Raw genomic sequence first — 14488 nt, forward strand, 5'->3', positions numbered from 1 at the left:
AAAAAAATTTTAAAAATGTGTTTTTAAGGTTTTTAATTTTGTAAAAAAAAAATTCTTGAAACTCCGCAACATTTTTTTCTTCTTTGTTTTTAAATGTAAACAAAAAGAACATGTTCACAATTTAAATAGAAGATGGGTGCGAAGCGCCCTAAAAGTCTAGAAAGAAGAATTCATGAATATCTGCTATATATTGGATTATATTTACCGATAAATAATTTTCAACATTTTTGATTCTATGCGACATTTTATCAACTATTTTAGTAAATACTAAAGTTTACAGAGCATTTGACTCATTTTGTATATAATAAAGCTCTTTTCTCATTTATATGTTTGCTGTAGTTGGCCAAACAGCTGAAACTAATTGGCGGATATTTTTTTTGTGGATTCCCGAGAATGACAAATGCTGGAAAATTTAGAATTTTCTAATGCCACGGGCAACCTAGGGCACTGCTACAATCATGATTTAAGACCAAGCGCGGGTAAACGACGGGAGTAATTGTAAGTGAACTCGGCAACCCTGTGTAATTCTGCTAGTTATAAATAAGAATAAGGGTTTTTTTTGTCTGCATGTTAGTATCTTTGTTTGTCCCATCATAATCATGAACCCCGTGACCGATTTGCCTTAAATATTTGTAGAACCGCGGGAATGTTCTTTGCTTGGTTTAAAAGTTTTAGCTAAGTTTTTTATACCTAAAACTTAGTTTCCTGACAATACAATGATGGATTCACAAGCTAGTTGTCAATAGAATACTTATTTTATACAGAAAATGAGTTTTACATGGGTCTTTAATATAAGATACATCATACATGATACAAAATCTTAATCTCCTAATATCTTTTCAGGGGCGTATTCAGGGAGGGGGGCTATGGGGACTAAGCCCCCACCTGGACTATCTAATCTATTGGTTTCAGGGGGTTTTCAGGCCCCAACGGGTGCTGAGCCCCCCCCCCTGGAAAGATAAAAAATTAAGCCCCCCCTGGACAAATTCCTGAATACGCCCCTGAATTCTTTATCGTTTCAAGAGTCCGCGTTAAAGAAAATTGATTAATTAAATTCTAACTTTCTAATCTTATATCTTTCAAACCTGTTGTAACCCTTTTACACCGCAAACTTTAACTATTTATTTAACTCTATAGTTTAAAATATCTAGGTAAAGTTTAGACCCATCATTAGACTAAAAGAATTGGAGTTTGAAGCGAGTGATCAGGTTTTTTGTAAAATCAGAATTATACTACACAAGCTTGGAAACCCAGCGTTGCCCATGTTACTCAAAGTCACTACCGTGGTTGATTTTACCGGGAAACTAAATTTTCGAAATTAAAGTCGATTCTCTGCGTTACCCCAAACTAAATTTTAGGCAAATCAGTCCCGAGGTTCCTGAGTTATGATCGGACAAACAAACAGACAGACAAACAGAGATTACAACTTTATACAGTGATGTTCTAAATAAACCGGAATAATATGATTTGATTGATAACTTCAAAGTCGTCTTTCACCTTAAAAATGCTTGCGGCATTCAACATATAAGTAACTTGATTTTAGCAATATTTTTTATGAAACAATCATCACATAATCCTGCGACTTCCAAAATGTGAACTGCTATTTTTTGGCTTTAAAAAATACCAGCGATCTTAAGAATTTGATTTAAATTTCAATTTATTGAATAAAACTATGAAAATGTCTCCTTCTGAACAAAATCATTCATAACTCCGGTAATCATAAAAGCACGAAAATGGCAGACCACATTTTGGAAATGGCCGGACCAGGGCTATAATGTGGTTTTTGTTTCATAAAAATATATTGCTAAAACAGGTTACCTATGTTGACTGCCGCAAACAGTTTTAAGGGTCAAAGACGACTTTGAAGTTATAAATCAATTTATATTATTCCGACCTATTTAGAACATCACTGTCATGTATATATAGATAATATAATTACCCATTGTATCAAAGAGCCGAACTACTTTTTTATAAGATCCCTCCGCTTGGAAGAAATTGTAGTGAAGAAAGCGGAGAAGAAAATAGTCCACTGTTTTCTCGTAAGAACATCTGTAGAGAAAAAAAGTAAGATTTTGTTGAATATTAACGAAAAGAGTTTCAAAATACCTGATAAACTGTTACAAATATATAACATAATTATAAAAATGGAATATGAAATATTATTTAAAATTCTCGTTAAAATATATAAACTAATTACAATCTGCGGAATAGGAATTTCCCTAGAAGGACTTGTTCATTCGGTGTACCCTCCCAAATTTGTTTTGAATTTGATTATTTCTCTTGTTGCTTGCGCAACTATCTAAGAATGCCGCGAACCACTCACATTTTTCGAAATCCGTTAAAACGTTTTCCAAAAAAAATAAAATATTATAAAATATAAACTATATACAAATGTGGCGAAAGATAATCGATGACTATAGGTTGTAATATCTGAATGATTTGTTTGAAATTAAATTGATTTTTTACGGTCTAAGTCGTATGTTGCAATTTTCTGAATTTGTGTGGGCGCTAAGTTATTCGGTATGAGACGTCTTTAACAATTTTCTCCTTATAGACGCAACAGATAGAAGTAAATTTAGTGGCGATCAAAAGCTCTTTTTTATCGCATGAAGCCTATACCCCCTTTCATTTTTCGCGAACACTCCCTTTAAGTGGCCCTCTATGCAAAAATGGCAATGCCCGATTCACAATAGTACCTTAAAAGCTTTGTCTGATCAAAGATGAATTAGATTTGACTGATTTTGATTTTTTAACAGATTATTTTGAATTGTGGTTTCTCTACAACAGGTCCTTTAAAAACTTTCCTTTTAGCAGCTACTGCAATGATTTGAAAGATTGTGAAGATGAAGAGAAGAATGAGGTAGATGTACACAAAGGACAAGGTGTCACGATAATTCTAACAAAACATTAAAAAAAATCCATTTAGATACAAATTTAATTTAAATACAAACACAGTGCGAACCAGAAAACTATGAAATAAGATGACGACGTTACAGCAATATATAAGCGTAAATTTAATGTTGCTTTAAAATCACGTCACTGATTGTGAAATGTTTTGTATATAGGTACCTGTTTCAAATTCATTTCTATATATCATTGCAACCTGAGCCGGATTTAGTACAAGCTAGACATGTTAATCCACGTTGATTCAGTAGAACCATTTTTCTTGTGCGATGATTCAAGATAAAGAACATAGATTCATAACAATACAGATAGAACACTAAATGTCGTCTTTTTAAGATTTACGGGGTTTTCGTTCACAATAACCATGAGGCAGAAGCCCAAAGAAGTTACGTGCATGCTCTCGCTCTCTCTCTCAGTCTTGTAATTCAACGAGGTATGCGCGTAACTTATTTGGGCTTCTGCCCCAGGGATATTGTGAACGATAATCTTGAAAAGTCTAGTGTTCTATCTGTATTGTTATTAATCTATAATAAAGATGCATTTATAAAATCTGGACCCGCAAACTTAGGAGATTTTCACTAACAGACATCAAAGTCGGAAATATCAACGGTTTACATTAAAATGGGTTCATGTCGCTGGGAGAGATTAGAAAATTAATATTTGAGACCAGTGGTTAACTCCCTTTTTCTAAGAAATGCCATATTTTCGAAGCGGACTTCTATTTAATTAACAGTAATCTTTCTTTCGAACCGGACTTCTATTTAATTAACAGCAATCTTTTTAACAACAAAAAGCAATCTTGAGTGAATGCATTTACTTATTTTGTTTTCAAAGTACTTGTTACGAATTGATTGTCAATGACGTATTAACAAGAAGGATTCATATAATCGTTAAAGCTTTATTCAATTGCCAATTTGAAAACATGATAAGAGTCCCCTAGAGGAATTACGTTTTAATTTTATTGAGAATAAAAACTTTTTCTTCTTTCTTGACTTTTCGACTGTTTTTTAACGTTTATTATTTGTTTTAATATCAGCAGAATATGGACTGAGGAAGTTTTTTCTGAAAGAAACTTAACATTTACTGCATAATTTTGTCTAATCCTTATATCTTCGAAAACCTTTGATATTTCAAACTTTAAATTCTGCAAAGCTTTGAATATCAAAAGTTGCGACAAATGTTGAGTTTCTATATATAGATCCGTATTCTCCTCCATATTCTCCTAATAATAAAACAAATAAAAAAGTTAAAAAACATGAAAGTCAAGAAAAAAAGGAAAAAATTGTTTAAATAAAATTAAAACGTAATTCCCGAAAAGGCTCTTATCATGCTTTCAAATTAAATTAAACATACTTTTTTCGTCTTTTCTCTTTTTCTCTTTTATTCATTTAGACGAAAAAGTATAGAAAACAACTTCCTAAGTTTAAAGATTGTTGAATTATAGACGAATATTTGATTGAATTCAAATAGAAGAAACCTGAGCTGAAAACTTTAGAAAGGTGGATATCGAGATCAATGCTTGATCTCCTGGTTTAACTAAACTCGAGATTAGGTTGATAATGATACGCATTCGATATCCAAAAAAGAAGTTAAAAATTCAACCAATCAGCGTATCATGTTATAAGATGAACTCTTTAACTTAAAAGCCTGCTTGTGAAAAGCTGTCTTAAGTTGAATCGGATATTAGTCCAATCGATATAGCATGTCGTACCTGTAATTGTTATCAAAAGTAACTTTTTTACAAAAAGAGAGGAATAAGAAGAAAATCAAAAGTGTTTCCATTGGATACTAAGATTAAGTAATCAGATTATGGATATCTCATTCTAAAGTTTTCATCCCTGGTTGGTTTTCTCTTTTAATTATTTAAACTATAAAAGAGTTCATGAAAAGGTTTGTTTTTAATGTATTCCTTTGAAAGATCCAACAACTGCCGAATTCCCGAACTAAAAACATTTTAGATTATTATTTCATATTTAAAAGTTAACTTTTCTTAAATGTTTTCTTAAAGAGACTTCGTTGGAATTTTAGGTGAACTTCCATTTAAAGAGAGGCATATAGCAACCCTACCTCTCAATCTTTTATAGAATCAATAAATATTGAAGATAATTTATTATGAATAATGAATCTGACATCAACTCTACCAATGGAGAGTCACTTGAAATTAAGTTTACAGTCCCTTTAAAAGCAAAACAATAATGTTTTGCAACAAAAATTCTTACAAACGTAAATATAATTTTCTCTACAAGAGAAGATGCACCAAAAAGAAAGAATTTCAATATTTCCTAATTTTCAAGAAACTGGTATGATAAGAGCTAAGGAACTGATTAGTCACACGTCAAACTCTAGTTTTCAAATCCCATTTATATTTACATCATTGGTGTCGGCCGTCGGGCATTTAATTTGGCTCGTTTATTGATTTTTAAAAGATTTTTGGACTTGAAAAGGTTCAACAAAATTTTGAGACGCTTTACAAAAATTAAAAACAGTTTACTCTCAGCATTTGATTTTCTTATACTATGTAATATTTTAACCCTGAGAGAAGATATTTGCATGAAGAAAAAAAACATAATCAATATAACTCTCGTTCGTTTTGTTCGTTTTTTACAAAAAATTTCATATGGGGTAAAAAAGACAAATATCTTTTTTTAAAAGTTAAGAAAGGAATTGAGTCTTTGCCACAAACACTGACTTTTTAATCCCTATATCTCTGCAACCAGATGCTATAGAAATTTAATATTTCAATTTATGAATTCTGTTAGATTTTAAGTTTGAAATATCAAAGGTTTACACCGTCAGGCTGCAAAGATAAAGGGATAAGAACATTTTAGTCTGTGGCAAAAACTCAATTCCTTTATTAAACTTCTTAAAATTTTGTGGAATCTTTTAAAATTCCAAAACCCTGAGGCTGAAAGGTTTATATAAACGAACCAAATCAAATCAAACAAAACCTTGGTAGCCTTGATTGTTATTTCAAACTATTCAAATTTTATAAATATAAAAGGTTTACCAGCTCATCAGGTTGAAATAATGTGGTATTTAGAAAATAAGAGTTTGATGCAAGTGCTTAGTTGCTTTGCTAATCAATATTGTTCAAGCCTTCAGTGGACAGAATTCAATGAATTAAAGAGATCGCCATGAGCCAGCCAATTACAAGAAAGAATAATTTAAATAGACCAATCAAGCGAAATTTTCGCGAAATAAGAAATGCGAAAGTTTCGCGAGAAACAGCGAAAATCTCGCTTGATTGGTCTATTTAAAAGATTCATTCTTTCATGTAATTAGTTGGTTCTTGGATTGCTGGATCTAGTTGAATGTACGTGGACAGAAAGATAGATGACATACATAGATCAAATTCTTTTCATCGAACATTTATTAAAGTAAAGAAAGAGAACTTATTAATTATGACAAAATAAAACTTCTAAAAAATGCGAAAATTTGATCTGGAAAAGGGTCTGGTTGTAAACCTGAGAAGGAAGGGTATAAGTATCCTTGAAAGAACAGGAGTAGTTTGAGGGGTTTGACAACTCTGACAAACTACCATCAGAACTAAATAAACACTATAACCCTACTGGTTGAAGGAAGGCGAGGTATAACGTATTTGAGCCAACAACTTTTCTTTTCGAGAACCCTCGAGAAAAAGAAATGTTTTTGGAGAAAATACTTTACGAGCCCCCTTCAACCAGTAAGGTTTCAGATAATTTTATGCCCTGGAAAGAAAGAAGTATGAATTCAAATGTTCACTATCAAAATAAATAAATACACAAAGATGGCACGTCAATTATATAACATATAATATAAAGTTTAAACTTTTAAAAAGTATATATTAAAGAAAATCCCGAATATTAATGCTGAAAGATGATCATTCAAAAGAATGCGGGAACTTCATAGCAAAAAATGAACAAAAAATAATGAAAGGTTTACTCAGCTGGGGTGATATTTTACTTTTAAACCTATAAGAAAAAAGTGAAATTTTATTCCAGCTCAGCTGGGAATATATGAGTTTTAGGATATTTTCACCGTAGATTAAAAAGAGGCTACCCAGGGCATAAACAAAGATTTAAGGGACTGTCATAGAAATTTTAGGTTACCCTCCATTAAAGAGAATACATACCAGCTTCATAACAGTACACTATAAACCTTAATCTGATCAATAATGTGACAATAACTCGTTTTTCTGATAAACTTTCTCTTGTGTATAAAGTAGAAAATGCGCAAGACACTATTGTAGAGAAACCCAAAAAATAACAAGTTTTGAAAAATTATTTTTAAAAAACATGGATTTATAATTCCTACTTGATCAGACAAAGCGTTTAAGGTACCGTTGTGAATCAGATACATCACTCTACTAACGAAGGCTCTTTTGAAATTACAGTTAAAGTCCTTTTAAGAACCTCGTTAAATTATCAAAGATCAATGATTTAAATCTCAAATGTAAAGCAGAACGTTAAAAACAAAAATGATGCTTTTATGGACGTGTCCTATACTTCCACACCATAGACTCAAATATATTATAACTAATAATAATTTAAGAAACAGTTAAACCTAGATAACAAAATATGGATATGGATTATACCTAGATAACAAGATGTGGATATGGATTATACCTAGATAACAAGATATGGATATGGATTGTATACTAGATATCAAGATATGGATATGGATTGTATACCTAGATATCAAGATATGGATATGGATTGTATACCTAAATAACAAGATATGGATATGGATTGTATACCTAGATAACAAGATATGAATATGGATTGAATACCTAGATAACAGGTTATGGATATGGATTGTATACCTAGATAACAAGATATGAATATGGATTGAATACCTAGATAACAGGTTATGGATATTATACCTAGATAACAAGATATGGATATGGATTGTATACCTAGATAACAAGATATGGATATGGATTGTATACCTAGATAACAAGATATGGATATGGCTGCTGAAGCTGAAATCACAACAGTCCAGAACTCAAATGAATGGAAATCCAAATCCATTAAAATTAAAGCCTAAAAAAAACATAAAATTATCTAAAGATGTTATTCACATTTACAGACCCATTTAGAAAAGGGAAAAAGATAACGTAAAAAAAACCGCGAACGCACTTAAAACAAGCACAAAAAGGTGCCAAATAATAACAAATTTAAGAAATCAATATATAACAGTGAAAATGAAATGTTGTTTTTTTTATGGACAAATTATTTAGGATTCATTTTTAGACAAATAAAACTTTTTAAAGGCCTGTAAATCCTGATTTTGATACGTTTTCAGAATTTTTTCAAATTATTAAATAACGACGACAAAAAATGTAAACAAAATTCTACAGTAAACTATTTAGTCGTTTAGGAACAGGTTAAGAAAATAAAAAATAACACTTATCATCGAAAATAAGTAATCTTATTAAATTGTTAGTGTCTATAATCTCTCTTTAATTACAAAGATATTCTGCAGAATTTCTGGAATTTTTATTAAAAAGACGACATTTGAAGAATTTGAAGAAATCTGCGAACAAATTCATAGAAAATATATAATGATGAAAAAGAAAATAATCAATTCTAACTTCGATTTATTGACAAATTTCTTTTGAGAAATATGTTCCTAAACAGCTAATTAATTTACTATAGAATTTTACTATATTTTTCGTCGTCGTTATTCAATAATTTTAAAAAACCCAATTCTGAAATTCATGAAGATGAACGTCGACTTTGCGCTCAAACTCAGTAATTATACATCGTGAAAACGTTTTATATCTTTCAAATGAATCCTAAAGAATTTGTCCATAACACTGCATACTTAGTTTAACTACCTTACATAGCCGGTCTGTCCCTTTAAGATATATTTGTTATAATCAGAATAGTGTTAAATACATAGATTTATATAATTAGAGGTCAGAACTTTTAAAATTGAAGTACAGGGTTACCCACAAAGGATGAGACTGTAAAGACGACCTGAAACTCATAAAATATGACGATTACAAGGTTAAATTAAGTCTTCTGCCTTGATTTTTAAGGCCTATTTATTGACATGGCAACGAAAGAACCCAGTTTAAAGTTGCAGAGAATACTAAATATAAGGAAGTAGACAGTACACATTCTGTACAATCGTCTCTGCAGTCTCAACCTTTGTGGGTAACCCTGTATTAAGCATTTATCCTCCAATTTAAAATTGCTCACCTTGCATATCAAGATCAAGCGTTCAAGATTAACGAAATTCCACTTGAAATTTCCGCCTTGAGTTACCTGAAGGTTAAAAGCAACAGAACAGATATAGCAGACAAAGTATATTCCCTAAAATAATTTATTTCAAAATAAGTTTTAAACAGTTCTAAGGAATTGAGTTTTTGCCGGAAACTCAAATTTTCTAATCTCTATTTCTATGCACCCTGATTGTGTAAACATTTGAAATTTTACACTTTATAATTGATCTAATAGAATTTATAATTTGAAATATTTAAGGTCTTCGACAAAGGGTTACAAAGATATAGGGATTAGAAAATCATAGTTTGAGGCAATGTATTTTTTCTTTATTCCGCCAAGTTACTTTTCTTCAAAAGATTGTATAAATGTTAGTTGATTCTTTTGTACAGGGTGTCCCAATATACATTGGAATACGTGACGAATTTTATATCGTCTTTGCTACACGCGGCATAATTTCGTGCATTCAATTTTCAAATTACAAAGGACGCGCTGAGACTACGAGCATTTTAAAAAGCGCGTAGGACTTGTTAAGTTTTCATTAACGTAGTTACAAGTGACCACCCGAACAGCTGGGTTATATGTTAATCTTATCAATTACTAGCTGAAGTGCCCAGCGTTGTCCGTGGAATTTTAGAAACACTTGAAAAGAAATTTGAAATATTTTAAGCTTATGTTACCCCGGGAAGCCCAAGGGTTCCTTAAAAAAATGTTACTCAATTTGGTCCAGCCGATTGGCCAGCTATAGCTAACATATATGTAATTATATATAAGCGAAAAGCTTTATCATGTAGATGAAAAAGAAAAACAAATCATGCAGCTTATTTGAAGGTTTTAAGGGTAATACTGACAATCGCGGGCATGCATTAGAAATAGTAATATAATTTACCTTATTTATGGTTTCTATTATTTTACCCGTACAGGTCAATCTCTTATACTTGGCTTCATAGTAATCTTCCTCCTTTCTCTTCTAATCCAAACCAAACCATTGGCCGCCATCTTGAATTTTATTTAAGAACTTTGACGGATATTCTAAAAGATGATTAACAAATTTATTTGGTTTGGTTTGATCCCTTGAGAAAATGTTCTGGAACTGTAGAATGAACCAGAGTACTAAAAAATGTTCATGCATTCGTATTCCAAACATGTATTCAAAAAATTACGTTAAAACATATATTTTAATCTTGGTTGTAACCTGATATGCTCAAATTTTAGCAAGGCAACTTCTCTCTTAGCTTTCCAAGTGTCACCCTTAAAATTTAACTTTTTTTATTATATCCCGCCATTTTTTAACCCCAATCCTCCTGTTTAACCCTATCCCCCCTGTTTAGCCCTATCCCCCAGTTGACCCCTATCCCCCCTTTTTAACCCTATCCACCTTGTCATCGATATGCTCCTCTGTTATATAATTATCTAGCCAAGGAACGTCCCGAAATCTAAATTAAGAAATCCTTTACAAAAAAAAGCTGATTGAGGAGAGTTTTAAATATATAAATACAAGGATAAGATGATCATAACTGTTAGGGAAGAAAAAGGATATATAAATATATAAATGAAAGGATGAATGCAAGCATTTATAAATACCTACCTAGATGGAATGAAAATAAATATATATCCTATACGAAATGAAAGGATGAATGAATGAATACCTACCTAGATGGAATGAAAATAAATATATATCCTATACTAGGTGAAAGGATGAATTAATGAATACCTACCTAGGTGGTATAAAATGAAGTATATATTCTATACTAAATGAATGTATGAATGAAGAATGAATACCTACCTAGGTGGTATAAAATGAAGTATATATCCTATACTGAATGAAAGTAAAGAGGAAAGAATGAGGGCTATATACCAAATAACCGCATGTAAACCAAGGTTTCCAATCTAGCAAAAAAATAGATTAAAGGGAATGTTTACTTTTCTGAAATTATTATAATGCTCTACTTTTTAACAGGATACCAACAAACCCTTTCCTTACCACTCAAAGGTGTTCTTGAGGAAATTGAACAGAGAAAGCAAATCTTTAAAAGTTTAATATGTGTATTTAATATGATTGGCATGAATAAACCATTTTTATCTTGCATTTTTTAAATTTATTTGTTTATTTTATTCATCTTTAAAACTTACTTTTACACAATTTACTGACATTTGATAAATAAAAGTCTAAACACAAAATGTCAATTTTGAAGATAAAAGTCTATTGATTTTGCCTTAAAACAAATATGGTCCCAGTAAAAATGGAAAATAAGTGACGACTGACGACTTCCAAATTGTTCAACGCAGAATTATTTTGTAAAAACAATTTTAGTACAGGGTGACCCACAAAGGAGGAGACTGTACAGAATTTATTGTTTCCATAAATTCTTGATTCACTGCAACCTTAGCATCATCTTATTTAGGTCATCTTTGCAGTTTAATCTTTTGTTGGTAACCCTTTACAATCCCAGATAAACATCTAATACCAAAAGCTAATAGTATAAAAAATTTCAAAAATGTGCTCTGCTATTTTTCTATTTTAAAAATTGACGGAGATATCAAGAAATGTTTCGAGATTTCAATCTATTAAAAAAACATAAGTGTTCAAATGTCTAATATCTTCATTCATTTAAAACGAAAATTTGCAGTGAAACAGTGAAAAAAGGGGGGGCACAGGTCAAACAGAGGAAAAGTTCTCATACACAACAAAAATTGATAAAACTGGGAAAGGGGGGGGGGAGTTCTGGTCACCTGCACCTAATTCTTTCAAGTGAGGACGTAATATTTAATAGCTGGTCTGGGGGTAATATTTAATAGCTGGTCTGGGGGTAATATTTAATACCATGGTCTGGGGGTATCCCTGTATTTAATACCTGGTCTGGGGGTAATATTTAATACCTGGTTAGGGAGAAATATATAATACCTGGTCAGGGGGTAATATTTAATACCTGGTCAGGGGGTATCCCAGTATTTAATACCTGGTCAGGGGGTATCCCTGTATTTAATACCTGGTCAGGGGGTATCCCTGTATTTAATACCTGGTCAGGGGGTATCCCTGTATTTAATAGCTGGTCTGGGGGTAATATTTAATACCTGGTCAGGGAGAAATATATAATACCTGGTCAGGGGGTAATATTTAATACCTGGTCAGGGAGAAATATATAATACCTGGTCAGGGGGTAATATTTAATACCTGGTCAGGGGGTAATATTTAATACCTGGTCTGGGGTTTTTTACATTTAGTCTATATTAAATCTACATGTCCCTTGCGCAAAAGATTTAGCCATTTCGTGGAAACCCTAGGTGTGTGATATCAATCAGAATGTTAGTGAAATCTCATAAAGGAATTGAGTTCTTGCCACAAACTCTGATTTTCTATTCCCTATATCTTTGCAACCCAACCAATGCCGTAGATCTGAAGATAATTCAAACTTTTAATTATATTAGATTAAATAATTAAACTTAAAATAGTTTACAAATATTAGGTTGAGAAGAGTTTTTGTAGAAAAATTAAGTTCATCTCTATATCTCTAACATTATGATGAATGCTTAGAAAAAGAAGAAAAAAATTAATTCTACCTTATCGAAAATATTAAAATATATAAAACAAAAATTAATTTGACAAAACAATACTTAATTGATATCTTCAACACAGGATTTGAATTTTTATTGTATCTATATTATTTTTCAATTAATCTTCAATCAATCAATAAATACATATAGTTATAGTTATAGTATTTATTTTCAAACACAAAATACAAAATAATATTGTATGATGGTTCAGCTTAAAATAAAACACGAAAGAAAATTCATTATGAGCCAATTAAAAATATAATGTTTGATAATTTTGTTTTGATTGTATTTGTTGAAACAAAGTATACATATTGAAAACTCAACTAAGAATACATTCATTGTGCATTTACAAGTAGATAATTAGTCAGCACTCAAATAATCAGAACATTTTCAGGAATGCATTCATTGAACTTATGAATACATATTGATTCAACAAAAGTAGCAATGTATTCTCGTTGACTGTAGTAGACTTTGACATCCACCAACTGTGGACCCATTCTTGTTGACTGTAGTAGACTTTGACATCTACCATTAGCAAAGGGTGTAAACCCGTTCTTGTCATGTATTCATATATTTTCATGATGAAAATCCAACAAATTTTTTAGCATTATGAATTATTAACTTAAAAAAAGATAAAAGTAGAATTAAATCTTTTATGAAACTATTGTGTACTTTATCATTCTTATTCACTTCATCGTGAATTTCATAATGAACGTGCTTAAAAATAATCATCGTGGTATAAAGTTTAATTGGCTGTATATTATAGCACCGTGTCATAAAGTAATCATCGTGCTAAAAAAGCTAAATTAGCTGTAAATAAATAAATAAATAAAAGATCAACCATCATTCCGTGGAAATCAAGGCCGAGACCCCATCAAAAATAACCACCAAAGGGTGGAAATTAATGTATATCCGATTATGTATATTATAATACCGTGCTATAAAGTAATCATCGTGCTATAATGTTAATTTAGCTGTACATTATAGCACGTGTGCTAAAAAGTTTTGATTTGTTCCCGGATTTTCTCCAAAAATTGTAGGATGTTTCCAAAATATTTTCTTTAATTGAAAAAAAAAATAAAATTGAAATTAATTTTATATCCTGGCTTCTCTTTTGTTATTTTATCGTTTATACGGAAACGTTTCATAAAATTACCTATAATACTATTATTTGAACCTTCTTGATAAAGAGAAAATTTCTGTCCAAAAACTTTATGACATTGCTAACCAAAATAATAGTTTTAAATAGTTAATTTAGAATTCATGACAAGAAAATATTTAGATTTTCTCATTTATCCTTTACATTCATAATAAATATGTTAAACGTTATTTAATTCTTATATTTTGTAAATGCTACCTTAACCCTATAAAGACTGGGTGGTCTAAATCTATGTATAGAAAAACCTTAGAGAATAGGTATAGGGTTAAAACGCATGTTAATAGCCCAATTTTTCAAGGCCAGCTCACTGAAAAAAAAATTTTATCGATAACTTTTATAGTTCGAGTGCTAGGGAAGGTTAAAAAAACAAATATCAAAGTGTAACATTTGATTCTACATCCATTTTTTTTACACAGACCGGACTTTTTACCGCCCTGTACTATATTCTATGCATAAAGAAAATATTTTACAAAACATCCTTTAAATTTCTATTTATTAAAAGTAAAAAAAATTCACGGTGATAGTGTCAAAGAGTGCTTGTGCAAAACAACTACAAACATTTTGATCGAAATCAGGAATACAATGTTAGGAATAGCTCACAATATTTATATATTTTTGAACATTCGAAATAAAAGTTAATAATTTTGAATTAATCTGTGCCCAA

At 30.8% G+C, this 14488-nt stretch overlaps 1 protein-coding gene across 1 annotated transcript in view; it reads right to left on the reverse strand.

Annotated features, from left to right (window-relative positions):
• LOC111710220 (uncharacterized) overlaps positions 1-12089 on the reverse strand; it is a 32633-nt gene extending 20544 nt beyond the window's left edge. Inside the window, exons 1-12 of the mRNA XM_023484282.1 lie at positions 12071-12089; positions 10897-11000; positions 10489-10546; positions 10306-10361; positions 10184-10223; positions 10000-10080; positions 9156-9203; positions 7832-7925; positions 6369-6450; positions 4814-4847; positions 2805-2896; positions 1940-2049 (exon numbers count right to left, since the gene is read on the reverse strand). Of these exons, the coding sequence (XP_023340050.1) occupies positions 1940-2049; positions 2805-2896; positions 4814-4847; positions 6369-6450; positions 7832-7913 (400 nt within the window). The 5' untranslated portion in view covers positions 7914-7925; positions 9156-9203; positions 10000-10080; ... (3 more) ...; positions 10897-11000; positions 12071-12089. The remainder of the gene's footprint in view (positions 1-1939; positions 2050-2804; positions 2897-4813; positions 4848-6368; positions 6451-7831; positions 7926-9155; positions 9204-9999; positions 10081-10183; positions 10224-10305; positions 10362-10488; positions 10547-10896; positions 11001-12070) is intronic.
• Positions 12090-14488: the final 2399 nt, after the last annotated feature.

Source organism: Eurytemora carolleeae, unplaced genomic scaffold (genome assembly GCF_000591075.1).
Source record: "Eurytemora carolleeae unplaced genomic scaffold, Eaff_2.0 scaffold93, whole genome shotgun sequence".
Classification (NCBI taxonomy): Eukaryota; Metazoa; Arthropoda; class Copepoda; order Calanoida; family Temoridae; genus Eurytemora; species Eurytemora carolleeae.